The sequence below is a fragment of the Eucalyptus grandis genome, chromosome 11, assembly GCF_016545825.1.
Source record: "Eucalyptus grandis isolate ANBG69807.140 chromosome 11, ASM1654582v1, whole genome shotgun sequence".
In the NCBI taxonomy this organism is placed as follows: Eukaryota; Viridiplantae; Streptophyta; class Magnoliopsida; order Myrtales; family Myrtaceae; genus Eucalyptus; species Eucalyptus grandis.
Window position 1 is genome coordinate 3,455,468 of NC_052622.1, and position 27,640 is coordinate 3,483,107.

Here is a 27,640-nt window from a genome sequence, read left to right on the forward strand (position 1 = left end):
TCGTCATCATCATCCTCAATCTTAATATTGGATAACTAGGATGTTTTGAGACGGGATATATATTGAATTGAGGAGTGAATGTTGGTGGAGACTGTATCAAATTACAAGCACCGATTAAATGTATGCGTCATCAGAAAAGTTAGTGCTTTGAACATATGAACCCGACCCACATCAAAATTTATATTTGCGGTAATAAATAGAAATTAAATTTCAATAGTTAAAAGTGTTAAGAAAACTTCTTAATATGCTTTAAAGATTGACAAAACCTTTCATAAGTGTCTATTGAATAAGACAAAAGTATTTTCAGGTGATATTATTGAAGAAATGATGTTCAGACTTTATTATCTAATCAAGAAGTCTATTTAAACTTAGAAAATATCGAATATATAAAGGAACGATTGGTGATCTGGCTCGAATTTCTTTCCTTGGAAAGTGTTGACTTTCTTTCAATCCTAAAAGATCAAGTTGCAATGAAATCCACTCAAAGCAAGGAACTAATCACCAAGACAAGATATCTCCAAACGAAGAGTTCTACTTATGGAAACTTAACTTTGGTTGTATGAGCCATTGAATCAAGGGCGGATTGTGACATGGTTACTCAACAGTTACTAAATCTTCTTGAAGCGTCCGTGTCCAACTGGTTGATTGGAATAATAATACTATAATTATTGTCAAACAATCAGTTTGGAATTAGAGGAGTATAAAAGGAGATTTTGCGTTGAAAAGACAACAAGGTAGTAAATTTAAAATGAGAAATGATTGAGCGGTAGTTTTTAATGTACTGTAAGAATAATAATCTGTATAAGACCACAAAAAACTAAATAACAAATAATTATAAATTGTCGTTGAGTCTACTCATTTAATAATTTATGACACATAATAAGTTGTTATTCTTATAATAGCCTAAAAACCATTATGCTAGTATAGCCCATCTAAAATTCCAAAGTTCCACTTTACACATTTGTCTTCGTGAGCTTATAATTGTAATCATTTGAGAGGTGTGAACAATGTCATAAGTGTGTGATTTGGTGTAAGATGGTGAGTCCTATTAGCTTGGGTATAAGCAGCATCAACTTTGAAGTAGAAGCACTTGGATATAAGTGGCATAACTTGACTGTAATTTTTCATTAATGATCTAGTAAAATTCAACTAGTAAGTTGTCAACGAGGAAGAGTGAATGTCTTTTTGCAATAAGCCAAACCTTTATAATTACTTTGTGCAAATTTATCTATTCCTTAGACTCTTTATTGTTTTCCGTGATAGCATATTACATACAAGAGAATCTAATCATTGTGTAGTTTCTCTTCCGACTTTATTCACTCGTAATAGAAATCTTGATTTTTTTAAATTATGCTTTAATTTGTCAAGTTTGTGTATAATCACTTATTCACCCCTTCTTAGATAATATGAACATTTTAGTATTAGTTTGACAGAAGTTTTGATCAAAGAGTAATATGAAAATAAATTGATATAGAGATGAAAAAAGGGAAAGAGTTGTTGTATCGATCGCTTTTTTCCTCACATTATTTTACAAATTGTGTATCTTTACAAAGTCTTTTGTATTGGTCGTTGAAGATGAGGACATGGTTTGTGTTGAAGATGAGGAAAAGATCAAGATCATATCTTGTTAGAAAAAGATCATATCTTTGACTTGTTCAACAATTTTCCCAAAAAAGGAAAAATAGAAGAAAGCCGGGGAGTTAACATGGGTGCTAACAAGACAAGCAAAATTCTCAAGACTTGCTCTTCTTAAGCAATTGCTGGAATTTAATGAGAAGATTACACTGAGAGTTTCTCTTGTCATAATCCCATTGGTCCGCCAGGAACGGGAACCGACCGAGTAGGTGCCTCTGCTTTAGGCACCGAGTGGGAACGCCTTAAATTATTCGAAAAACACGTAACTAAGGAGATCATTAAAGAACTAAGTATTGGTTTAAAATAGGCTAAACATGTCTGGGGAAATCCAATCTTGGGCAGATGAATATGGGGGAGATGGAGTTGACAAATTGAAATTGTTCTATTGATTATTTTAAATCGCGATTTGGGTTTTGCTTAGTGAATTTCGATGTTAGATCGGACAATTTGCGGGTCGTTTGCATGCGTGCATTGACAGTGTTACGATAGTTTAAAGAAGTTTCCCTTAGTAGTATTAGAAATTCTTTTATGTCAGCTCATCAGGATTGTAGTTATCACGTAATTTTCCATTTTCTCACGCACGTACTACTGTTGACACGGTCGCAAGTGTAAGAACCAATTTTTCAGGAGCAATTAACAAGAATTGTTTATGTCGTGCAAGCGTGAACAGACATAATCGTCTCTCCTGGTTGCATTTCAACGAGGGTTGACCTAATTGGAGTATCTAGCATACGATTCTACTCAGATCCCATCGAGTCTGCATCAAATTCTTGAATGATTAGAGTATGTAATTAGAGCATCATGTATTTAACCTTTTAAATTTGCAAATGCTCTAATCGGACACAAATGTCGAAAGGAGTATCACCCCGATATTCAGAACATCTAGCTATGGACAACGATAACAATTACTTTGCTTTTGAGTGTATTTTTGCCCTAGATGATTGAGAGAAGGAGGAAGTAGGACCCAAACTCGAGACCTAATAACGGCATGAGATAGAAATTGCACACTGTCGTTCGAGATCCTCAATCTAATAGATTTGTTGTAATTTCTGGACTTTCATTTTTTTTTTTTCAATAAAATTGGCCCTAAGTTGAGCTCAAATCCTAAATTGATTTAGATAATCAACTCCACTTGAGTATCGAACTTCAAATTTGTCAAGTTAAAGTTTCACAAGTTGTAATGTTCGCCCTTGCTGCATGGCTACCGTGACTCACCAATGCAATTGGGAACAACGCTCATGTCTCGAACCGATGAGAGATGCCCAATTGGACAATAATTAGTAATATAGTATAGTAATCTACGGGTCATAAAAAGAGAGAGACTGCTCTCACATGTTCAAAAACACCGCCATGTGATTTCTCGAAAAGGCTCAAATATTTTCACCACAAACATCATTTGAACTCCCAATCTCGACCCCATGCCTTTTAGCACTACCATTGAAATCCAAATAATGGAAAAATGGGTCCACAACTCTTTTGATATCGATCTGAAAACTTTCACTTATCAAAGGGATAGGGACGGCATCTTTCTACAAAAGCTTGAGCTCAACCCTTTCAATCAAACGTGCCACGCAAACATTACCATCCTCGTTCCAAGATAGATTCAACATCTGCCCTTTTCGATGATTCTCATCCCGACAGATGGGCTAAAAAACATTTCTCAATTCGGCCAAAATTAGTCGAAAGATCTTTTACATCCTCCCCCGTCGGTATACCTTTTGCTTAATCACAAAGTCTATGGTAAGAAAAGAAAGAACAGAGACGGGCAGCGAAGTTGGACCGGTTCAAAATGCCCAATCATTGTCGCAGAGGTGGGGCTGGGTCAGCAGGACCGTGATGTTTCCCTTGGAAAATTGACGTCAAAAGCTGGGGCCGGAGAACGAAAGATGCAGAAGGGAAGCGTTTCGAGGGCAAACGATCGACGAGCCGCAGCGACAATGAGTGCGCCTTCTAGACGGCTAGACGCTGATTTGACGACCGAGTCCACGATGGACCAGGCGTAGCCTGTTTTTGAATCGCGCGTTCCGGGAATTCAGACACTGTTGTGCCCTGTCAGAAAAGCGTCCTGGAACGAGTAATGGTCCGGGAATAGTCGGAGAGGCCGGGTCAACGGCCAAAATGGGTCGTTCAAATTTTGTATTTTTGGGGTTGAAATTGGGGACGACCTTTGGAAATCATTATGAGTGGGGGGCAAGATTTTTCTTCGAATTTCCAGCTTTGATTGGAGTCGGGAATTCGCGTCGGGTCTTCTCACATCTCATCTTTGATGATTGACAAGTTTTAATATATGACTAAACGGTCAAAAAAGCAAAAATTATGTGGGACCGATTATCATTCAATACTGTTTTATTTCGTGCTTGAGAACACCGTTAGATGGACTAAACTAGAGATTAGGGTTAATCAAAATTTAAGCAGAGATTGACCACCTAAGACACGGGAGCTAATTTTTGCTACAAATGAAGATTAGAATTAGTGTCGGGTCATTCTGGGTTTTTTTTTCACGCAAGGCTTTCCGGATTGGTTTTAGTTTAGAAATTGAAATGTAGGATGTATATTATTGAATTGTTTTCTCATCTTGAAAAAAGAGTTGAGTCAAAAGAATATACTCGATTTTGGCTTATCGCTCCATTTTAATATCGAACTAAACATGATATTTATTGTGAGCGCACCGTTCAAACGTTTATTTTATTAGAATTGGTGTGTTTTCTCATGAGGGTGAGTTTTAGCCCCAAACCATCTAGCTAATCTCAGACTAAATCTGGTCATAGACGGGCATCCACATCCAAATTACAAGTTTATTTTGATTAGCTCGAGCTAAGCCCAAACCCATCACGCTAAATGAAATATACTGGCCCAATTTGAGGATCGACGAGCCCTAGATGGGTGATGGGTCTCCCTCGAGTAAAAAGAGCTACATTCTCTATCTATATCGAACAAAGTAAATTCTAATTAAAGCTAACTAATTCACCTCGCAATTTCAATTGGAGCTGCCCTTCACAATCAAGGTTTAGGAGAAAACATGGGCGGAGGCAGTATCAAAGTGCTATCGTCGTCCCCATTGAAAAAAAAATTGTGCCAAATTTGTTCACAAGTAGTAATCGGGAGTCAGACAATGTCTAGCCCATGAGTGCATATATCGATCCATGACTAGTAACCGACCCGGTGCTTGATGGGCCGAGCCTATGCCTGTATTCCTGACCACGATGGATGGAGTTGTTCCAGGTACACATTGATTCATAGGGATTATGCCCATTAATTCCGCAAAGAATCAGAGTTCCCGTTCTTCTACAAAGGTCAATGTCGCCTTCGCAACCATGAAAAAGTAGAAACACCAAAACTTGTGAATCTCACAATGCCATAACTCCAGCCCCTGTTCTTTTGGCCAGGAACCCGTATGGCCAACGAACCTGAAGCCGAGAGCGTAATTAAAAGCCAATCACTTGATAAATGTCCCGGGTTTTGCTTTCTTGCGCTCTCTTCTTCTCTCAGCAAGCCCCTTGCGGTGCTTCATGATCCAGAACCTCTCGATCTCTGCCGCGCTCCGTCCCGGAATCCGCCCGGCTATCAAGTCCCACCTGCAGAAAAAGAGCCCGTCGCTGAAGCAATCGCATTATGAGATAAAGCAAGTCCCAAATCATGGGGGCACAAAAATTTGGGTTGACCAAATGAATTTCCTTCAACTATGTAGAATTGGCATCGACTTTGATATCAAATAAGCCCAATCATGGAGGCCTAATGAGCCATCAAAGCCTAAAATGTGCCCCCCTTTTTGATTCAATCATTTGTCCTTCTTACGTGGGCCAAAAGGGTTTTATATACTGCAGGAGAACTGCTACGCGCATATTTATGTACTTGGAACGTATTTAGGCCTCATGTTTGCAAATACATGTTGTCAAATCAATCAAAAACCCATAATATGTTTGTCAATTTAATCTTAAACTCTTTAATTTTACCAATTTAGTCATAAATCTTTATATGAAGTTTTAATATAGTTCTTTTGGTCAATTTTATGCTAAAAATCGCTAACTTGACGATATGTTAGCGATTTCCAAAAAAAATAAAAAAATAAATAGAATGGCTACATTGACAAATTATTATAAAAAAGTTTAAGACTATATTGACAGAATTAAAAAGTTTAGAATAAAATTGTCATTTATACAATAAGTCTAAGATTGATTGGCTAAATTTTCCAAAAATGAAAGAGATCTATATTCAATTTAACCAAGTAGGAATTCTTGTAGGTTCGTCAAAAATTATCTCGATATATGTAGGACCGGTTTACAATTGCTTTGATCATTTAAGTCACGTCTCATCTATTCTTCTATGCCATATGGACATAGCACGGCATCTTCACAAAAATAAAATAAAATTGGCATTTAATTGAAATTCTCAAATGAAATCATGAAAATCTAAACCGAGGTGGGATGGCCTCCTTGATTGCTTTCTTTAAAACAGAGGTATTCACCAAATGGAGCGCTAATATTGTCAATTTTTTCATTTGGTCATTCGACAAAGCAAAATTAATTGAAAAGATCAAGACAACAGTGAATCCCCATGAAATCCGCTCGAGAGGACAAAAACGTGAGGCGCAAATCATGCGACAGGCTCTATGTCTAGTGGACGAGGAGGGACCAGAAGGCGTACAAGAAATCGGCAGTCAAGTCTTTGGGCAACATGGTGGGTACCTACGTGAGAGAGAGCCCCGTCTCATTTTCCATCCTCGTTCGATATATCGCGTCTCGAATCGAGGCAAAAGAAAGGGAAAGTTCGTTCCAAATCTCAGCTAAGGAAAACCATTTGTTTCGTTCTAATTGAGGGACACCCATCGGAAAGCGGACGGCGGTCCACGCGATGATGAGTGCCCTCCCGTCGTCGAGCCTCTCCTGGCCTAGCCTTTGGCATCGACACCACTTTCTATCGCGTCTAACTTCTAAGGCGCGCAAAAAAATTGATCTGTCTCGTGAAATTGCAAAGAGAGGAAGGACTTTCATACGTTACTTGGAAGACGGAAAGAATTCGATGCTCACTTTTCGCCGACGAGTCTATGCATTCTGTGAATCAGGTCCTCCTCTTGCTCGGTCATGTCTATGTCCTCCCACTCGGTACTGCTGACCTCTGTTGAATGAACAAGAAAGAAACGACCATTTAGCCGAAGAAAAGTAGCACGTACATGTTGTCATGGAAAAGATAAAGAAAGCGAGCTAGAAATGGTGAGCGAATAGAGGGAATGCGAAATCGAACCTTCTGAATCAGAAGGTCTGGCGATTCTGCCTTGTCTTCGATGACTCTTTCCCGGAGCTTCCATATGAAATTGCCGGAAAAAGAAAGAGAAGGAAGAAGAAGGGGAGAAGGGGAGAGAGAAAACGAGTAGGATGCGCGTGTGGATGTTGGGATATGGACATCCAGTAGTAGAATGAGACTTGCTAGATATCAGAGAGAGAGGGAGAGAGAGAGAGAGAGTATGTTGATAATGGACAAGCGCCACAAAACCCGTCCCGCTCAACGTGAGAGGCTTTGGCCGCATTGCCTCAGTTGACTTGTAGGATTTTGTGGACTTGTAGTTGACAATCCAAACCCCATCTAGATCTAGAGAGAGAGAGAGAGAGAGAGAGAGAGAGAGAGAGGCCTCCAGTTGAAATCTGCATAAAGTTGGAGTACTGTCCTTATTTTGAGCTACCAGACTCTGCATGGTCCTCAGCTGATATTCGTGTAATTTGCATGATGAATCGTATTTGTCATATAGTGTAATTTCTCCTTATACATGGGTTCACCTGAAATAGTAATTCATCTGCATGATTCTTGACTTTATACAAGCTTGAGTAATTATGCGATCTTGTATACCCAATTTCTTAATTACGTACATGGATTGTATGTAAATCCGACACTTCCCATCGTTTACAGTTATCCAATCACCAATTTTCTGAGACCCTTTAATGGTTATTTATAATAAGTGAGAATCAAAAGAGATAAACTTGGTCTTGGTGGTTTGGTGATGCTTTTGCTTGGTGACTGAATTCGGGCAGTTCTGCCACCATGTTACTGTGAAGCTTTCGAGAGTTTTTCGTACGTGGGGTTCTCATTTGACTCTTCAATTTTGGTTGCGGTCATTTCTCAACTCTTATTAGATTTCCCATCTGAATTAGAATGCTATATATAGTTGACAATTAGATCACTCAAAAGCCAGCCGAAGAAGATGGCAGCGAGTTTAAACGGAAAACCAGACAAATGGGCTGTAATGGCGACTTATAAAGACTGAGGGCTAGTGGCACATCAAACCAACCACATGATGCATAAGAGTTACGTTTGAATAAAAGATCAAACCTAGTGTTCTTCATTGAATATGTGATGAGACATGAACTGCTTCTTTCCCCAAAGTACAATGCGTTCTTGTCATGTTATGATTCGGCGAAGCATGTGACCATCCATGTTGGGACAGAAGAGAAGCCAAAGAAAAGAAAACGCTAGCCTTCAAATGAACCAAACCCCTAGCATTCCCCTCTCCTCTACCTTTCCTTCCCTATATCAAGCCAGCTTGAAGATAAGGAACCAAGAAAACAATCATTAAACATTGTTTTTCTTGCTGTTCATCTCTTGACATTGACCTTAAAAGAAAAGAAAAAGAAATAGAGTATGATATAAGCAAAAGCTGGCGATTGCTGATTCTCCTGGAATGATAGGTGGCTATAAATAAAGGGGGTCGAAACAATGATGAGACAAGAAAGGATATAATTAATTACTTGAAAAGGAGATAATCTTGACACGAGAACTTTTGTAAGTTTCCTGGTTGTCTCGATGCAGTTCAACTAACAGTCTAGATATTCATCTGAAACAGTCTCAAAAAAGGGTTTTTATCTTCTGAGTCTTTGCTTTTACTTGGCTTGGATATGTGCCAGCTTTTAGACAGCCATCGCACTGGCATAGTATATAAAAAAAATGCTGCAGACGAGTACCTTTTTGTCTTGTTTCTTCCTCTCAACTAATCCCCCTGTCCACCCGGTTTTTCTCTAACGTAGCATTGCTGTTGCATGCACAAATCGAGATGGTACTTGTGATATTCTTTTCTAGGACTTCGAAGCTTTGTAAATATGATCTATGTCGTGCTTTTAGTACATAACTATATTTGTTTTGAGGTAGGTGGCTTTATATATATATGTCTTTTTTGCTGTTTTTAAGACATGCTAATATGCATTCGTCCTAGTTTTAATAAACTTAATTGGGGTTTCTAGATACTAGTTAACGAGACCCTAACTTAAAAAGGAAAGGAGAAAAGGAATGTCTCTAGTCTTGTAATTCTGTAATTGTGATTTGTGATGTTTCATGTTTGGTTCGAGATCCTATTTCAAATTTCTCTGTAACGAGTTGTCAATTAGATGTAGGGACACCTCTTACAAAGGGCTCGGATATTGATCAATGCAGCCGAAGATGCCAAAGGCAGCAAAACAACCAAATACAAGGGTGGGAGTCAGAGATGAATTGAAGCCGAAACAGAGAAAAGATGCTATACGGGATTAAGAACATTTATTCAATGAGGAACAACTTGATTAAGATAATAACTTCTAATCTCGATCATTGGAACGGGGCAGATGATTGTTTGATAACCCCTAATAATTCATAAAAAAGAAAATACGAAAGATACTAAAGATCAAATCATGCTCTTACATTATCGATCGTGTATAATCCCGAATGAGAACCGAAAAAGAAAACATGTTAGGCCCAAGACCCACGATAGCAGCATCAATTAGGTAGGACAAGACGGTTTAACTTCTTGATATCGATTAAACTTCCAATAATTAAAAGAACCAAAATTTGAAAAGAGGGGCGATACTCGTTTTCCTTGCTATCAAGGATGTTGTCCGCACATAGCAGCATACCCTCGTGAGAACGACACGTTCATGGAATCGTCGTTTGGGGAGAAAACGATGGGTCGTTTTTGTCGGGATTGGACTCGAAGAACTTTTGAGACGTGCACGAAGTTTCGGCGTGGCATCACCGGCTTCAGTCAATAATCGGCAATTTCAGAGGGACCATCGCGATCCGATCGAGCCAACGCTTGGAGACATTAATTACCTGTCGAATGGACCCGATGCGAGTCAAGTCCAATTTTTTTTATTATTGAACCCTAATAATGAAACATATTTCTTCACATCAATAAATGGGGATGGACTCAAAGGAAGAATGATTCTATTTAGGGTGTGTTTGTTTGAAGGAAACGTAATCTTTTAGAAAATGTTTTAGGAAAATGATTAGTTTTCTTTTATTTGGTGATATGCGACTGAAAGTATTTTGGTATTTAGATCACATTTAAAAAATGATAAATGACATTTGACCTAATAATTGACAATATTGTGCCTCTTACTTCCAAATTAATTTGTTAAGTCCATATTACTTAATAAATGGATTTTCTCGATTAGTTTAGTAAATCTATAATTTGAACCTGCAAGATGAAAAGGAAACCTAAATTCATACACATATATATTTTTTACTTTTTTTTTTTTTCTGAAGATGGACAATGATTTCTGGTTACAAGAGCAAGTCAAAACAAAAGGGAGGGGGTGAAGGAGAAGGAGAGAGGGGATGAGGAGTTAAGGTTTATGTTCACAGGCAAATAAATAAAAGAGAAAACAAGAAAATAAAGAAAAGAAAAATAAAATAAAATAAAAGATATAATAATAATAAATTCAAAATTTTTAATTAGAAATTCTTTTAATAATAATTTTTATTAAGCAATAACCTTAAAATATTTTGGAAAACGTATTCGGTTCTTTCAAAGGGGAAATCGTTTTAAAGCTTTGGAAGGAAAACATTTTCGATGTAGGAAAACATTTTCCGTCGACTCATTTTCCTAAAGGAACCAAACGTTGGAAAATGAGGAAAACGTTTTTCCGGAAATTGTTTTTCGCAAAACAAACACACCCTAGTTTCATTTGTTTCGTGAAAAGTAAATGATTTGTATATTTTTTTTTTATCTAAAAATGATCGCTTGTATTTCTTTAAATAACATTTAAATATAATTTTTTCCTAAACTATGCTCATTGTGATTTATTACCTAAATTTTTTTGTGACATAAAAAACACAAAACTTGTACTTATATGATATATTTACCTCAAATTTATATAAATACGACACATATACTTGAAACTTTTTCTTATGCCACCATGTGCGACATGAGTTCAAAGTATAGGTTTGGTAAACCAGTTTGGGGTAAATCTATTAGTGGAGTTTTTGGTATTACAAAAAATGTTTAAGGTAAATGTGTCACAGTAGACATAATTTCGGATTTTTAGTTGCTTTTTCCCTCTTAATTATCAATAATAATTTATGTTTACATATTTTCGTGGACAATAAAAAATACAAGTGATCATTTTTAGGTAAATCATTCATTTCCAACGAAATAAATGTACCATCATCTCTTTATTCATTTATTTACTAATTTTATTTTTTCCAAGATACAAGATACAATTATCGATGGCAAGGAAATTTTCTTGGATGTGCTTCGTTTTGCGGTGTGTCTTCAAGTAGATTAAATATACAGAATTTAAACGGCGTATATTTAGCAGCATCGCTCTTTAATTTGCTACTTAAAAATATTCCCAGTTATGAAATTAATCTACCATAATAATGAGAATTTCTTTTGCTTTGCTGACAAATGAAAAAAAAAAAAAAAAACTAGGTATCATAGACCATCATTATGCAGAGGGTAAGGGCTTGAAGGTCCAGAGATCGGTCCATTGGGCCCGAACTAGCCCACATTAGCAAATAATTTACTTTGGGCCAAGAAAAACATTTGGGCCCACTGGAGGCAGGCGTTCGTTATCATACAAGCGAGCGCGATGCTAACGTCAACAGGGGTGCTCTCCGTGCGCCTACCGGAACCAAATAAACTTCCCGAAACCACGATAAACGAAAATCCCTGGTCCTCCTCCTCCATCGCCCTCGCCCTCCTCCTGAAACCCTCGATTCGAGATTCGTCGCGGGAATCGGCGGCCGGCTCCACGGATTTCACAGGTGACGATCCGATTCCCTCCGACCTTTGTATTTTTTTGTTTTTCTTTCTTTTTTTCCTGTCGAGTGCTGTTAGTTTCTGCCCTAATTTTCGCGGTTCGTGTTCAGTTACGTATGCCGATAGGTCTTGTTCATCGAGAACCGCAAGGTAGTTGTGTCCGGAATTGATGGTTTCGGTGTGGTCGATGGCGTCGTACGCTTCTCGCTTTTCGTGTGATTTGATTGCGCTATTGCGGAATTGGATCGTGGTCGTGGGTTTTGAAGATGCATTGCACGTGCGATTGCCTTTGCGCTCCTTGCATGTTGATCTTTGGGTGATTCTTCTGGCTATGAATATCTGATCTAGGCGCTTGGCGCGCTTCGTGATTGTTGGTGCGCTAGAAAATAGTATCGGGGTAAAAAAGGTCCGATAGGCTTTCGTGATGTGGTGTTTAGGAAACGGTAATTTTATTGTTGATGCGTATGTTATGGTCCCGCAGTTGTATCATGAGTCAGTAAGTCACATACATACGGTAAATATATTACCTTTCGTGATGCCTTTTGGTGGAACCCTCGTGTGAGCATCTCCGGAAGAAAAAGGGGGGGGGGGGGGGGGGACGTTATCATGAGAGTTTGGCTGGATATTTCCTACACCAAGGGTAAAAAATGGTCAAACGGCTGGGTATTGGTTTGTTACTTTTTTAGCTAGGACATGCTTAGTTGAGTTTCTGGTCCCCCTAATCTAATTGGCTTAAGTGAACTTTGAAAAGACAAAAACTGATCAGATTAGTTGATTTGCTAGTTCAATAGATTGTGATGCATGTGAAGTGTTGTTCAGGTATATTCTCTCCTGAGATGCCGGTCACTTGGAAGTTGGAACAAAATTGCTTGAGTTGAATCATTTGCCAAATTTATTAAGTAGTGAGATTGAGGATTTGTTAGTGCGCTGTTGTTGTTTATTGGGAGGACACTAATGACGAAACACTTTTTCTCTGCAGAAGTGGGAGGGGGCTCTGTATCTCCTGTTTGTTCTGATGGCATCAGTCTCTAGTCAACCGCAGTTTCGTTACACACAACCCCCATCCAAGGTGCTTCATTTGAGAAATTTGCCATGGGAATGCACTGAAGAGGAACTAATTGAACTGGGGAAGCCATTTGGCAAAGTTGTTAACACAAAGTGCAATGTCGGAGCTAACAAAAATCAAGCTTTTATTGAATTTGTGAGTGCTATTATCCAGTCCGTCTTGTCCCCTTGTTTGTTCTTCCCTTCCCCTGGTTTGTTTTTGCAATATCATTGACTAGCCTTTCCCTCCTCATTGTGCTACTCTAGGCGGATTTAAACCAGGCTATTGCAATGATCTCATATTACGCATCATCCTCTGAGCCTGCTCAAGTGCGTGGAAAGACTGTCTACTTGCAATACTCCAATAGGCAAGAGATAGTTAATAACAAAACCACAGCGGATGTTGCTGGCAATGTGTTATTGGTAACAATTGAGGGCAGTGATGCACGTCTGGTCAGCATTGATGTTTTACATTTGGTAAGTGTTTTGCTGAAACTTTTCTTGCAATTGTTGTGAGAGGTAAAGTTGCTCTCAGGATGTCAACATTGAGTAACATAGTAGGTTGTAGCTTGTCGTGTTCTAGTAAGCTTTGTTTGACATGAATGTCAATGAATTAGCAGGCCCCTTTCAAGGCAATATCTTCAATGGCAGCTTAGTGCATCGGGAGAAAGAAAGCATGTGTGTTTGTCTCCTTTCTCCTTTTCTCAACACACCTCTTCCTTCCTCTCTCTTCCCTACTCTTCCTCCTCAGCTACCAATTCGTGCCATTATTTGAATTTAGGATGGTTGCAGTTTGAATGTTCTTACTTATCCCTTACCTTTCATGTGTATGGGTGTTAGTGTCCGCATGATTTGCTTCTGTTGAAAGCAATTACTGCCATCTTCTTGAAAGAAAAATGCCAAGAAGAAAAAAAATCCATTTTGATTGATGATTTGTCATTTGGTAAAAAAATAATAATAATAAATAAATTAAGTTGACATTAAACTATTTTTACTACACTTGTTTTGTATTTTCTGCTTTGGTGGTTTTTTCCCTCTTAACATCCACATAGTGGAGACAAGCAAGAAGCATGGTTGTTCTTTGTCATGAGTGCACTTTGTAGGTAATACTCTTGAATTCTAATATTTTGTGGGTTTTATTGATATCAAATGAAAGATGGCGGATACGATTCTTCCTTTGCAAAATGAAATTATTGTCAGATAGTAATAGTAAGGCTGTCAAAAGGCCTACATCTTTCCTAAGACGAAGTTATCAGCTATCGACAAACAGCATTTAGTGGTAGGTCAACTTTGCATGTCATGAAAGTGAAAGGTTTTTTTTTTTTTTTTGCCTGACTTCGTGACATGTGAGAAGCTGGCAAAAATTCGTTACCTTTTGCCAACTTGTGAAAATGGTATTTTTGTGCATAATATTCCTGCACCACTGGGTCTAGAAAGGTGAAGTATACGAAGTGTTTCTCTTGCATCATAGTGATTTGTTTCTTGTTTGGGAGCTTGGCTGATCAACATCATGAAAATGTGACTGGATAGGCATACAAATAACACATTCTGAACCACACACCTGATCCCTACATCAAAGAGTTGTTAGGAAGATTTTGACGCCTCCATATCAAATTGTATAAATCTCATTGTTGCATGAAAGCTTTTCCTTTTTCTCAATGTGAAAAATTCTCTGACAGCTCATCATAGGGTTTTTATTGCTTGCAAATGCTTGGGCAGTGATCCTTGTTATGTTTGGAGCGCCAAACCTGAGATTTCTAGCAACATTTTGCTGATTTAGATGTACTTTTGAAATCATTAACCAATCTCTTGATCTTAAACAAATTAAATGCTGCATGTGATGCTTCTGACTTTGGTACGTATTTGTGTAAATTTTCATATTTGTCTCTCTCGGAAAGTAACATTTGAATACATTCTGATGATATTCTTATAACACTGATATTGAGAGGGGATAGGGATTGGAATTTCTTTTTCGATCGAAGTAACTGTCTGTGTTACCATGCTGATGTTTTGGAATTGTTGTGTTTGGGGTGGCTTTGAACCTGTTTTTGATCAATTTTTAGCCTTGGCTCTAGCTTTTGACTTTAGCTTTAGCTTTGGCTGTATGGATGAAATTTTTATTTCATTTGAATAATTTTAATATTGAACACCTTAAATTTTCAGTGGAACTTGTTGAATTAATTTAAGCTTTTTCAAGAATACAACTAACTAAAATATCGCAGCCAATTGTGGTAGAAAATCTTCTTATACTGAACATTTGTCTTGGTTAATTGGTAATGCAGGTCTTCTCAGCTTTTGGGTTTGTTCACAAGATTACTACCTTTGAGAAAACTGCTGGATTCCAGGTGACAAAAACTGAGATGACTTTTTTTTTTTTTTTTTTTTTGGTTTTGTACAGAGTTTATAATTTAAGCAAAAAATTCTTGACTAAAATCTTGTTTGTAGGCCCTGGTGCAATTTTCGAATGCCGAAACTGCTTCTTCTGCAAAAAATGCCCTTGATGGAAGATGCATTCCTAGGTGACGGTTGTATTAATTTTTTGACATGGTATTTTGTCCAACTGGAACTGGTACATGTTGCCCAAAGTAATGCATATTTTGGCACAAGTTTATCACCTATATATTGTGTTTAAAGAATTATTCCTAGTTAAGCTAAAAATCAAATTTCTCTAGTTACAAAGAAGCAGTTCTTAACATAGAGTGGCATGTTCATGTGCTTTGAGAATTTCTTTTGGGTTGCGATAGCATATTATCTTCTAGTGCACTCACATGAATGTTACTGACTGACTTTGTCTTGGTTCACAGCTATTTGCTTCCTGAGCACATGGGGCCATGCACCCTCAGGATCACATATTCAGCCCACACAGATCTGAGTGTGAAATTCCAGAGCCATCGTAGCAGGTGACTTTCTAATTGGGTTGTTTATACCAAGCCTTCATTTGATGTCTGTTTCTTGATTGATCGACTGTGTATTTTACCATGGACATTTTTTTGTTTATCAGGGACTACACTAATCCATACCTTCCTGTTGCTCCATCTGCTATAGATGGCAGTGGTCAGGTAAGGAATAAAAAATCAACGTTTGCTTTGTTGTAATCACATCCACTGTTAGAATGAGTTGGGCATATTATTTTGTCTGCCTTATGATTTGATTGATTTGATCAAACATTGCATTGTATGCTGCAGTTGAGTGTTGGCGTGGATGGGAAAAAATTAGAACCTGAGAGCAATGTCCTTCTTGCATCAATAGAGAATATGCAGTACGCAGTAACATTGGATGTTCTTCACATGGTATTATTTTATTTAACTTTATTTTTAATTCTCTCATCTGCATTCTTGGGTAAGCATGTGTTTTAAAAGTTTGTCACCAATTTTGCCTGGTTCAGGTCTTTTCAGCTTTTGGACCTGTACAGAAGATTGCCATGTTTGACAAGAATGGAGGGGTCCAAGCATTGATTCAGTACCCTGGTTAGTAAGAGCAGTGAATTTTTCTGGATGAAGAATATCTTTCTTGCATTAGGGCGTAAAATATGCATGCATCTAATGAAGTGCATGTTGGTTGTCGCATTGCTGTCCATGCAGATGTTCAGACGGCTGTAGTTGCAAAGGAAGCTTTGGAAGGGCATTGCATATATGATGGGGGGTTTTGCAAACTCCATATCTCGTATTCGCGCCATACAGATCTTAGCATAAAGGTAATCACATCTGTTGCCCCCTGGTATTACGTTTATCTCAACAAGTTGCGACTATCCTATGCCGTGGATGTACACTTCCTTGCTTTTGATACAAAAGGAAAAACTCCCTCTCCTATATCAAGTTTTCCAGTTGAATTTTGAAAGATGCCACTTCCAATTGACCATTTGATCAAGAGAGATTACCATTCAAAGAGTCACTAGTATGTCAATCACATGTTTTTAGTTTTCACTAAAAACAGTTAAAAGTGAAATCTGTTCCCAGTAGAAGGGCGAAGAATGGCGTGAAATATGTATAAACCTCATAAATAAGGGATGTCATTATTCTATTTCGCCAGTATAAGCTGTTTCACTTTGAGAAAAGTGGCGAAACATTCATTGATGTCTCTGGCAACAAGAACTTTCATTGGCTGTTGACTTCAAATATGCCACACGTTCAAGGTTCTGCTCATCTCCTTGGATCTGGTGTTACCATTTTCGACATGACCATATATAAGTCACACCTGTTTGCGGTTGTGTTTTCTGTCATCATTCAGGGAATCTGAACTCTCTTGTTTCCCTTGCTTTGAAAGATAAATTTTAGGTGCTAGCATGATTTAAATTTAGTCCCTTTAACATGAGGCATTTTGTGTAATTTGTTCTTATATCGTGAATTGGTGGGAATTTGAAAACTGAAGCAAGTGTTGTGAGCACTTCCTTTTGTGAGAATGTACTGTTGTTATTTTAAGATAAAATAGTACGGAAGCCTGGTCATTTTAGTTAAGACACTTCTAGAATCTGCTGTTTATTCATCTGTTATTCATTGATCATTGTGTGGGGGAGGTTATGATTTATTAGCTTGGTGAATTGTTAGGACTGGCTGGAAATAATTGTCTTAGTATTTTGTGCTGCATTTCAGTTTCTATGTTAGATATATACGGCGTGTCATAATAATTTTGTCTTGCCTTTGAATATATGCGAACATTAATTTGCTGATATTGTTCTCTTACATTTTTACTTTTGAAGAGTAACAGAAGTAGGTGGGAGATTATTAATTGACTGATATGCTAACTATTTTTCCAGGTTAACAATGATCGGAGCAGAGACTACACAATCCCCAACACCCCGATGATGAATCCTCAACCTTCAATTCTAGGGCAGCAACCGGCTTCAGCTGTTGGTGCTGCACCCCAGCAGTATGGTGGAGTGCAGTACGCCCAGACTCCCACGCAACCCACAATGCATCATCCACCCCCTGCTGGCTGGGGTCCGGTCCCTCCAGCTCAGTCCATGCCTATGCAAGGTCACAACCCACCACCGTACATGCAACAGGGGACTGTGCCTTTCCAGATGGGCCCTGGGATGATGCATGGCGCGGGCCACCCTGGTTTGCCGCATCCGCCACATATGCCTCCATATCAGTCACAATAGCACTTCTTTCTTCTCTTGGCGCTGAAGGTGTGATAGCCCTTAGTTGACGCAATTTCCTTGGGCCTGAAGCTCTGGTGGTATCCTTTTCTTAGTAAAATTTTTTGGGGAGATGGGTGTGTAGCTCGTGCTATGATGATGATACTATGTTTGGCAACTGTAACTTGCCATTTGATTCGGAGGTTTTAGATATCTACTTGTTCATCATAGAGATGATTGACTTTCTGCACCAATTTGTGAACCTGTATATGAGTTGGATTGGATCTCACTCTTTTTTTCTCTCTCTCCCCACCCCCCCTTCCCTTGTTGCCGATCAAAGTGACGATTCGGCTATCCGGTCAAGCGTCGAGAGGAACTGAGTTAAGCTGATATACAATTGCTGTCAAATTTCGTTGGATGTGGCGAGTCTAATATTTGGAGCAATCCCAAAAGATGAAATTAGTTACCGTCATCCGTTGATTATTTCTATGTTTTATTCTAATTTGTCGTTGGCCGGAACATCACCACCACTGCCATCAAGGTTAACTACAATCTATAAATATTGTCACAACAGCAGCCGCCACCTGCCATCAACACCTAACCTCTACAACAATTACGTGCTATTCCTGCCTGGGAGGTTGCTGCTGCCGTCGTTGTTAGCAGCTAACGTCTACTCTTTAGAATTTGACGAGGGAAAAACAGAAAGAATCTCGCATTTGTCAAGCACGGCAAAATGTTGTTCTGCAGATTTTGTTTCTAACTGAAATGAAAGTCATGAAAAGACCATCTAGACCGGAAAACATAAGTTGGTGAAATCAGTGTCAAACGGTCTTCTTCACTTCAATCTCTACGAATGTACTCCTTCCTTTTTCTTGTTAATGCCTTGGAACGCGACGATGGCGAAAGTTTTTTGAGAAAGATGCGCAAAGGCTGCAAGGGATTTTACATTCATGTCCCGGAAGTAGGAAGTTTCCTTTATTCCCAATACAAGCAAATGAAGACCTAAAAAAGCCAAATTCATGCGACCTTCAACGTGAGAAAAGTTGAGGCAATAGGAGCATAGCATTACTAACGTCCTGTGTCTCGACTTTTTACATGACTGACAAAACCACAGCCACAGGAATTGTGGTTCTCGAGTCAAAATATGAAAGAACAAATGAACGGTGAAATCCTCTTATCTTATAAACTGTCCCCTTCCGTCTGCAACTTCTGTCATTTACATAGACAAAAAGTAGCCTTCACTCAGTCATCGATGTGGCAAGGTCCGACAAAAACTTATATACTTCTGTCGGATCCTTTAGAGAGTAATGAGCCTTCGTATCCTTAGGTACCGAAGAGACGACAATGGAAATACCTTGTCCCCTTCTCTCTATTACCTGCAAAAATCAGGAAAGACCACTCGTTCAACAATTTATTACCGATGGAAATCTAGCCATTGCACTCAAAATAAGGTTGAGAGCAGAACTTCATGATTTAGTGACTAGACTAGAACCTTGAAAGCGTCTTCGTCAGTTCGGTCATCTCCTATGTATAATGGAAGGACGTCTCCAGAATTGCTGAGTCCTAAATTCTCGAGTAAATACTCCAGAGCATGTCCCTTGTTCCACTCTATACACGGTCGAATTTCCATGACCTGAAATTTTTGTCAGCAAAAGTATATGATTGAGCGTGCAAATTGTGATGAAGAAAAAAAAGGCAGTAACTTGAGGAAAAAGGCATACCTTTCTTCCCCTAGTTAAACGAAAATCCGGGTAGTTCTCTAATACAGATTTCACTTTCTCCTCCAATATGTCGTAATCCTGCACATTGATCAATTGAGCTATCGTTTCGTCACTCTTCTTCATATGCGATTGCCAACCAGAGAGTACTCACAGAGTAACAATGGCTCTGGTACAATGAAAGTGTATGAACAGACTCTTCTGTACCTCTTTACTGACTTGACGAAAGTGCACGGAGACGCAAAATCTGTTATCCTCGAGCCGGGCACCCTTTATTTTACTGGTGCTTTCCTCTAATGCGGTGAATATCTGTTGAAGGAAAATGTACATCATTATCATACCACTGCTATTGAATAGGGACAAACTCCAAGTTCCAATGGTAGAAAAACCAGGTTCCTCGTTATTGAAACCGACAGAAAAAGACAACCAGATGAATAAACTCACCTCTTGAATTGCGGGCAGGAACTTCTTTGCTGGTTGGAACGAACCTTCATTTCCCTGGGGGGCCAATAAAAGTTGATAATAATTCTAACAAATACCGATGGTGCGAGATTATCATTGATTGACTGAATTCTATAATAAAATCGTTACTGATAAATGAACTATACGCACGCTTGTGAGTCTCAATTACCTTTCGATTGAGCTGGGGACGGTGCTTTCCACCAGATGTTAGTGGCCTTGTTGGAGCCATTATGTCCATTCCATGGCTTCCGGCATAGTAAACATTATCTAAGTTTACAAACTGTTTCACCTGATAAAGGAGGAAGAATCACTATGATAAGCATGTGCTCCTATAGACTTCTTTCGGCACAGATGAGTTACATTTCTTCTAGCTCGATGAACAACATTTCATTCACATACCTTGTCTCTACTCCTTCCACTAATAATAGCAGTTGGGAAACGCTTTGAAACATCACATACAGCACCGCGCATCTGTAGTTGATGCAATACTAGTTAATAACAAGTGATTGGCAGAACTATTTGAACGTAGTGGGTAAAATATGTGATTACCTTATTGGTCATAAATGCGCGGTCAGGGTCATTTACAATGGGAGAGAGGGTGCCGTCGTAATCCAAAAACACGACGATCCTCTTGCCCTTTGCCGCTTCCATCATCTTTTTAAACATGATCAATGCTGATGGGTGTTGCTTCTGTTTTTTTGGAACAACATGTGGAGGGAAAAGGAAGAGGACTTAGTTGTACAGTCATAATGCAGGGGAAAACGCCTGCTTATAGTGTAAAGAAAGCTTACCATCCAGGACGAATACGCCGCTTTGTTGTCAGGAGCTATCGGATGATTACCCCCACCATTCTCCTCGCTCTTAGGTGTGGACATTGCATGTACTTTGGGTCTCTTAAAAAAAGACCTCAGAAATGCAATTACCGCCTTCATCATATCTTTTCACTACATGTTGGCAAAAAAAGGAAAGTGCACATGGAATTAATCAAAGTTAAACAAGAGAGGCAGCTACAATACTTTATAAACGCAACTACAGTGGTGTCTACTGTTGTCGATCAATACCCACTATTGTAGATTCTTATGACCGGTGAGTTATAAGTTAGCAAGCAGACCAGGCTAGTGGGCTTTTATTAGCACCGCCACACGCTATGTAGTTCAGCCCCATCAAGCAACCCGTCCAAGTCAGTTCTTTTTTTTTTTTTTTTTTTTTTTTGAATCTTTTGACAAACTTTTATGATAATTCGATCCGACATGTGCACGTCTAGAAGTAGCATGATGATAAAGAATATTCAAATCTCCTCAAAACTTACCTGAGATCTCCTTTAGGTAACCCGAGTGAGTCACTCTTCACGCTTCTGCTTCTATAACTTTACACCTGCTATTGAAACAGAAGATCTTATAATGAGGAAATTGAGAAAGGCAAAGCCTATTATCCGATAATGAGACCGACCACCACCAACTAATCCAAAAGAAGGAAAAAAAGGGAGCTGTTCGGGCGAGATAGAGGAAAAGATAGCAAAAGAAGAGCGATGAAAATGGAAAGACAAAAGGGAATTGAGATGTCCCAACTGTCCACTGGTCCTAAGACCGACCAAAACCGACTGCAAGTCAATTGATGTTGAACCCACATCCACTTTCGAAAAAGAACCTATGTATGTGGAGGTTCATGGCTCTACAAAAAGGGTAAAGAAAGGTGCTATTGTTGGACCGACACGTCTCACTGTGTGACACGGTTGAGCACGATCCAGTAAACGTCTGGTGTCCTGGGTACAAGCGTCTCTTAGCTAAGTCCAATCACGAGCACATATATTTGAGGATTAATACATTCTGGAAAGTAAGAGAAGGGAAAAAGGGACGCAGTAGTGCCCGGTCGTATTCAAGGGGGGCTCCCAGTGCAGTTTTTTCCGGTTTAATTCTCTCTCTAGAAAGGCTAATATATCATGATGTTGGGCTACAAGTGTCACGAAACAATTCCTGGGATGTTCCCAAGATGAGGTCGGTTTATGAAGGGTCGCTTTCCACAACCAAAGTGGGATGGCTTTTGCGGAGAAAAGTAGATGGTCGAGTGACTCAACATTGCATGGATGGCTATGTAATGAATGTTGATTTCTCTCTCGTTGGGGGTTTGCGGTCAGAGCTGATTCAGTTGATGCCGACATGAACGAGACTAACTACAGGGGAGTTTCATAATCTCACCCCCACATCGCATGACACGTTCAATGAATTGAAGGCGTGTTTTGTCGGTCTCGTATGTCCTACATTAACTAACCAAACCGTCCAATCCTAACTAATCTTCCCTTCCAATCGCACATAATCCTATGACCTACATCCAACTCTCTCTCTCTCTCTCTCTCTCTCTCTGCATGTCGCTTTCCGATAGTGTGAACTTCATACAACTGTCAGCTGGGCAGGCAATAACTTCATTTCTCACAATATAATTAAGTATACGCTACCTAAACTCGGTGTATACTTTTTCTTCAATGAACAAAACATGAAAGAGCACTTCTGCACGTGACTCATGGGACGATGACAACCTAAGCTCCATGAAAGTGCTCCGGGTTTAGCTTTTTTTAAATTAGTACGTCTGTGCAAAGATCCAGAAAACTTTAACTTATGAACTCGATTAAGTGATGTCATGGACTACGCATGGTCTAATTCCAAAAGAGAGAAAACAAAAACTCATCGGGTATCCCCACATCAAGCGGGGCCTCGCGCGAGACAAAAACCAAAAGGAGCTGAACCAAAAGCCTCCACCTGCCAGGAAATGACACAACACGTGTATCCCGCGAGGCCATAGATTGACTCGTTCGCCCTTTTTAATTTCGACAAAAAAAACTTGACTTTTTGAAAATCTGGACCCAGTCCTAGTGTGAAAAGCGAAGATACATGGAAAAGCAACAAAAGGAAAAAGCTGTCTTCGGGAAATAAAGTAAACAAGAACCAGACAAAACCCCTTTTCACGCGTCCGCCGATAACTGGCCAGCTAGAGTGTTTAGACCTCTGGATCGCTGTTCGATCGACGCATCAAAACCTGGTTTCTCAAACTTTTTAAGCCCACAGGTAGAAAAAGAAGGCCACCCACCGAACCCGACAACACGGGGGAACGACCAAAAAGTCTCCGTCCTCGTTTCGAAGCAACTACTCATCTGCGAAAGTACAGAATTTCATGTCGAGACAAGACATGCCCTTGTTTAAAGACTATATATGGGCGCAGGACACTGGCACTGAATAGTCAAGGTATGAACGCGGTATTCGGGAGAAGTTGACTGGTGACTTAGTCGTAGTAACCTAGCAAAGAAGGTGGTCCGAAGTTTAGCAGAACTTTCGTTGGAGAAACTCTATTGTGTTTAGGTGAAATGTCTAAAAGTCGCCTTCAGCTTTTGAAGGTGGAATCATGCAGGACGTATTGGCAAAATGACAGGGTGAAACAGAGCACCTTTTGGAACAAATTAGAAGTAGCCCAAGACAAACCCATCACCTTCGAAAATCCGAATAGCTGTAAACTACATACGCCCGATCGACGCGATAGGGCGTTAGACGTGTCTCGACTCGTGATACGGGTGATTTTGTCCTCTGTTAGAGACCTACAATGCGAGCTAACTCTTTTCCACTGTATACAGAAGGGAAAAGGTCAAGAAGCCGACAGCGAGGAGGAGGGAAACATAGGACTCGGGAGTTGTGCTGAATTTGATCATCTGTTGTTTACTAGTCTTACGTTGATTGAAGTGAGCGGTGATTCGCGGGTGCATGCACCGTAGGTCGGTGCTGTCGCCCAGCTACTACTCGCCCACGAGCCAACATGCGTAGAAAACCGTTTTTTCTTTTAGGTGCTGGTCCTCTCACAGAGCGAGTCCCACTTTAATGGGTCAGCACCAACCAACCAACTAACCTAACCGAACCGAATACCGAACCGGTCGGCGGGCCCCCAGCCGCAATCCCCCACCGCCCACCTGGCGGGTCCTGCCGACAAGCCCCTACGTGTCGTCCGACACGGCCGTTCAGTCTCAAACCGGGGGTCTTTTCGCATGTGGGAAACCTATGTCCTCGCATTTCCTTTTTTCCTCTGTCCGCCCGTGTCTTAAGTCCGGTCAACTGGGCCCCGCGATCAGAACCACATGGGGGCTCAGCTCCGTGACACGTGTACGGCTTCCAATGTACTAGACTTCTTGGCCTTATATTCTTTGGCAAGGCGATCAAACTATAGACTGCCTCTTATACTACTTCCCCCTCAATTTCGACACAGTAATGAAGTCAATGAAAAAGGCACGAGATTTTCACAATTTTGAGAAGGTAACTAGTAAAGTGACTCCATCTAATCTATCGTATCATCGCACACTTAAGTAGATCAATCAGATTCATATTCACAAAAATACGTAAAACGATTCATTGAATAAAAAGTGCTAAGCGTGCGTAGGGACGTCAGGCGCTAGCGAATCGAGCATGTGGAAGACAAGGCAAGAATGATGCAGCTGACATATAAAAAAAAGTGGTGGAATAAAACGATGGCCAACCGGCTCTCGTTCCCTTCGCAGTCGTGCTGACACTAGACACACGGTCGCTTTCATCATATAAAAAAAAAAAAGGAAGGAAGGAAGGAAGGAAGGAAGGAAGGAAGGAAGGAAAAGAGAGCAAAGACAAAGAAGAAGAAGAAGGACCGAAAAAGACTAGCGCGGGTCAATGCTATACAAAAACCCAGAAAAGCAAAAAAAAAAAAAAAAAAAAAAAAAAAAAAAACACGAACGAGAACTCAAGATCCCGCGCCAATCGAGTCAATAACATTCAAGACTGCGACATAATGCAGAGAGAGAGAGAGAGAGAGAGAGAGAGAGAGAGAGAGAGAGAGAGAGCACTCACAGAATTACAATGCTCGTCGTCGCCGGCCGAGGCCTCAAACCCTCGAGAGCTTCCTCTGAGAGAGAGAGAGAGAGAGTGTCGTCTTTTTACTTGTATGGGCTGCGTTGGTGTGCTTGAGCGATGAGGGAGACTGATGTGAGCGAAGTTAACGTGAATTTATAGAGAAGGGCTGCGCTCTGCAGGAAGAGAGAGAGAGAGAGAGAGAGAGAGAGGAGGTGTCTCTTGCTGGGAGACTTCGGCTTTTACTTCTTCTTCTTCCTTTTTTGTTTCCTTTTTAATATTCAATTCGACGAAGCTGCTTTTTGCCCTTGGAAGCGCCTGGCGCACGCGATTGACCAAAACACACTCTTCTCTTCCCTGGCCTTTTTCCTCCTGTCCCGACGTGTCAAGTTCCCACCACGGAATGAACACGTCCGTCGACCCTTTTGGAAAGGCCCCGCAGGACAGAGAGGAATTTTATCTTATGGAAACGTAATTAAAGGTTTGGATAGTGCTAATTATGAGCGCTCACTTATAGCAAGCTAATCAAATATGGTGGCAGCGATAGTCCCTCTGCCATTAAATCATACGTCAACAGTTCTTGTTTTGCGCGCCGTCGACAATAGTAAAAAAGTTTTCACGGACTTTGTTTATAAGGATGCTAGTAAGATTCGCGCCGAAAGTTTAGGAAAATTATAATTGGTTCGTTACGTAATTTTGTGCTGATACTTGTTGAAAGTCTTCTCGAATAATTGATACCGAATAGAGAGTCATGGTTTCTCATGAACCGCCTATCACGTATTGGTCATTTCCGAGACTTTTTCAAGAAGTTGCGAGGGAAAAAGAAAAAGGGTACTAGGAAGTTTGCAATGAGTTTCTCTGCTCCCTCCCTCCTTCTCTCTCTCCAGCCCTTTTGGTGGGGCAATAATGCAGCTTTCTTAGGGATATATTCTAATTGACATAGTGAAGTCATCTACCTCAAATGGTCTTCTCTTTGATGACATGCAGTTCCAAATGTGATCACGTGTAATTAGATTTCTTGCATAATAAGTCATGGTACCTTTTTGCTATTTAAGACATTCTGCATCATCCATAACCATGTTACTAACTGCTGCTCATTATTGTTCTTATTGCATAAAAGCAGCTAATGAATCATGTGATTTGTGCAGATCGCTTAGCCAATGTGTTCAAGCTATACCATAACTGCACAAGATAAGAGGGTGATTATACTTAGTATCCTCATTAATTATGGCAGTGGATTTCGCTTTTCCCGAAAAGAATCTGCTGGCAATAAGCTCTTTTTCCGTTCTCCGCTAACGAAAGATTCTTATCCTATGCCTCCAAAGCATAAGTTCGATCAACTTTTACTCCCTTGCTCTCGTTGCGTGGACTTTAGGGCATGGACTCAAGAGAAGAAGGAAATCCACTGTCCCTGGTCATGAATCGAACGATCAAACTTGACAGCTCTGATGTCAGTTGGAAATAATGTGGTCATCTGCTGGGGTCACGTGGTCCTTTTCTGCATGAACGTCGCGTACTATTCCACGTCAAAAGTATTCGACGGCTATTTCATTGTGCATTATTCCTTTGACGACACAAGTACGACAGACCCGACAACAATGTGGAAAGGGAAAAAGAAGGAAAAAGAAGAAAGCCACCGTACATGCTCGATAGCCAATCTTTCCAATAATACATGTGATATGGGCTAAATGTTTTACATTTTCGTGCTGTTACACTTTAATGATTTAGATCCTCTCTGTATTTAGAGAGCGAATGGACTTCTTCGATCTATCTCTGTGAGTGTTAGCATCGTCATCATCCCACTCGATGCCATTGTATATCTCTGATGTCGAGCTTAGCTATTAGCGACACCATCGGGCCGCCCTGTGCCCTCCTTCTTGCTCCTTCACTTTACTGTGAATCTCTCCCTCTTCTGTCTCTCTTTGTCCTGTTCGTGCGAGAGGTCGCAACCCCATGCGACCCTAGATCGACGTACTAGACTAGCCTATATGTGCATGTTTTGTTCGCTGCCTTGGAAAGAACTTACCAAGGACCAAATAGATTTCATTAGGAAATCATAAGATTCAGAGCAAAGCCCTTTTCTTCGAATGAAAAAGAAGGGAAACAGCACGGCAGTTGCATTGGGCAAGTTGTCAGATAATGTTGACCAAACTGAAATCCCCCATCGATACGGTACAGTCAATGCACATTACTTTCAACGTATAAATTCACGAGAATCTGCGTTAATTATTGTTCCTTGTAACGCGAAACATTCAACGCAGAGAGACTCTTGGGGAAGAGATGAATATGAGACACGAACAGAAAAGCTTGTCTCAGTAACAAACGATGTAAGAAAATCATCTGTAGTTGGTTTCGGTGTCGTCTTGGATTTGAATACTAGGTCACATGTAAGAAGAGGACGCCGCATGTGAGCAGACCTGTGGCTATACTGGGGCAAGATTCCCACACTATCCTAAGGATAAGAATCGAATCCAGGATTTGAAGCTTTTGCTTCATAAGGTAACCCATGCACGTCGGATATCATTGCTACCTTAGACAGAATGGGATTTCGTTATTTTCATTTGAGTGTCACCGAACATACTAAATCTCCACGGAAGATTTCAAAAGAAAAACTTTAAGTTGCATAAAATTGTTTGAAGGGCAAGGGTCATGATTCATCAGATACACGATATTCTCTTTTCTTCCACTTACATTATTTGGTAAACGATTCTTTTAAAAGAATATTACGTGTCCAGACCCCTCAAGGTACTTGATTAATCCGACCGGCCCATCACACTTCTCATATTTCACAAAAATTCCAGTCATCACAACAGTCTTGCGGTCGACCTATGTCAAAATCCCACATTTCATG

The 27,640-nt window shown here is 39.9% G+C and overlaps 3 protein-coding genes across 7 annotated transcripts; 1 reads left to right on the forward strand and 2 right to left on the reverse strand.

Annotated features, from left to right (window-relative positions):
* Nucleotides 1–4,727: 4,727 nt before the first annotated feature.
* On the reverse strand, nucleotides 4,728–7,126 carry LOC104424480 (MYB-like transcription factor ETC3). The gene is made up of 3 exons (XM_010036919.3): nucleotides 6,877–7,126; nucleotides 6,663–6,750; nucleotides 4,728–5,210 (listed from the first exon to the last, which is right to left on the reverse strand). The coding sequence occupies exons 1-3, from the start codon at nucleotides 6,938–6,940 to the stop codon at nucleotides 5,072–5,074; spliced, it is 291 nt and encodes a 96-aa protein (XP_010035221.2). The 5' UTR covers nucleotides 6,941–7,126; the 3' UTR covers nucleotides 4,728–5,071.
* Nucleotides 7,127–11,488: 4,362 nt separating this feature from the next.
* Nucleotides 11,489–18,047, forward strand: LOC104424481 (polypyrimidine tract-binding protein homolog 2). 2 transcript variants are annotated; one of them, XM_010036921.3, is made up of 12 exons: nucleotides 11,523–11,640; nucleotides 12,615–12,836; nucleotides 12,947–13,156; nucleotides 13,300–13,357; nucleotides 14,962–15,024; nucleotides 15,125–15,198; nucleotides 15,484–15,579; nucleotides 15,681–15,738; nucleotides 15,865–15,969; nucleotides 16,065–16,146; nucleotides 16,261–16,373; nucleotides 17,433–18,047. In XM_010036921.3, exons 3-12 carry the CDS (start codon nucleotides 13,122–13,124, stop codon nucleotides 17,778–17,780), a joined length of 1,032 nt encoding a protein of 343 aa, XP_010035223.2. In that variant the 5' UTR covers nucleotides 11,523–11,640; nucleotides 12,615–12,836; nucleotides 12,947–13,121; the 3' UTR covers nucleotides 17,781–18,047. The 2 variants fall into 2 exon arrangements, with proteins under 2 accessions (XP_010035222.1, XP_010035223.2); XM_010036920.3 differs by lacking the exon at nucleotides 13,300–13,357 and having other exon boundaries at nucleotides 11,489–11,640.
* A 640-nt stretch (nucleotides 18,048–18,687) lies between these two features.
* LOC104424483 (probable trehalose-phosphate phosphatase 2) lies at nucleotides 18,688–24,986 on the reverse strand. Of its 4 annotated transcripts, none has more exons than XM_010036928.3 (11): nucleotides 24,790–24,986; nucleotides 21,246–21,310; nucleotides 20,728–20,880; nucleotides 20,486–20,626; nucleotides 20,336–20,407; nucleotides 20,106–20,225; nucleotides 19,919–19,972; nucleotides 19,682–19,783; nucleotides 19,478–19,555; nucleotides 19,249–19,389; nucleotides 18,688–19,132 (listed from the first exon to the last, which is right to left on the reverse strand). In XM_010036928.3, exons 3-11 carry the CDS (start codon nucleotides 20,869–20,871, stop codon nucleotides 18,995–18,997), a joined length of 990 nt encoding a protein of 329 aa, XP_010035230.2. In that variant the 5' UTR covers nucleotides 20,872–20,880; nucleotides 21,246–21,310; nucleotides 24,790–24,986; the 3' UTR covers nucleotides 18,688–18,994. The 4 variants fall into 4 exon arrangements, with proteins under 4 accessions (XP_010035230.2, XP_010035226.2, XP_010035227.2 ...); XM_010036924.3 differs by having other exon boundaries at nucleotides 21,246–21,313; XM_010036925.3 differs by lacking the exon at nucleotides 24,790–24,986 and adding an exon at nucleotides 21,505–22,222 and having other exon boundaries at nucleotides 21,246–21,313.
* Between the last annotated feature and the right edge of the window lie 2,654 nt (nucleotides 24,987–27,640).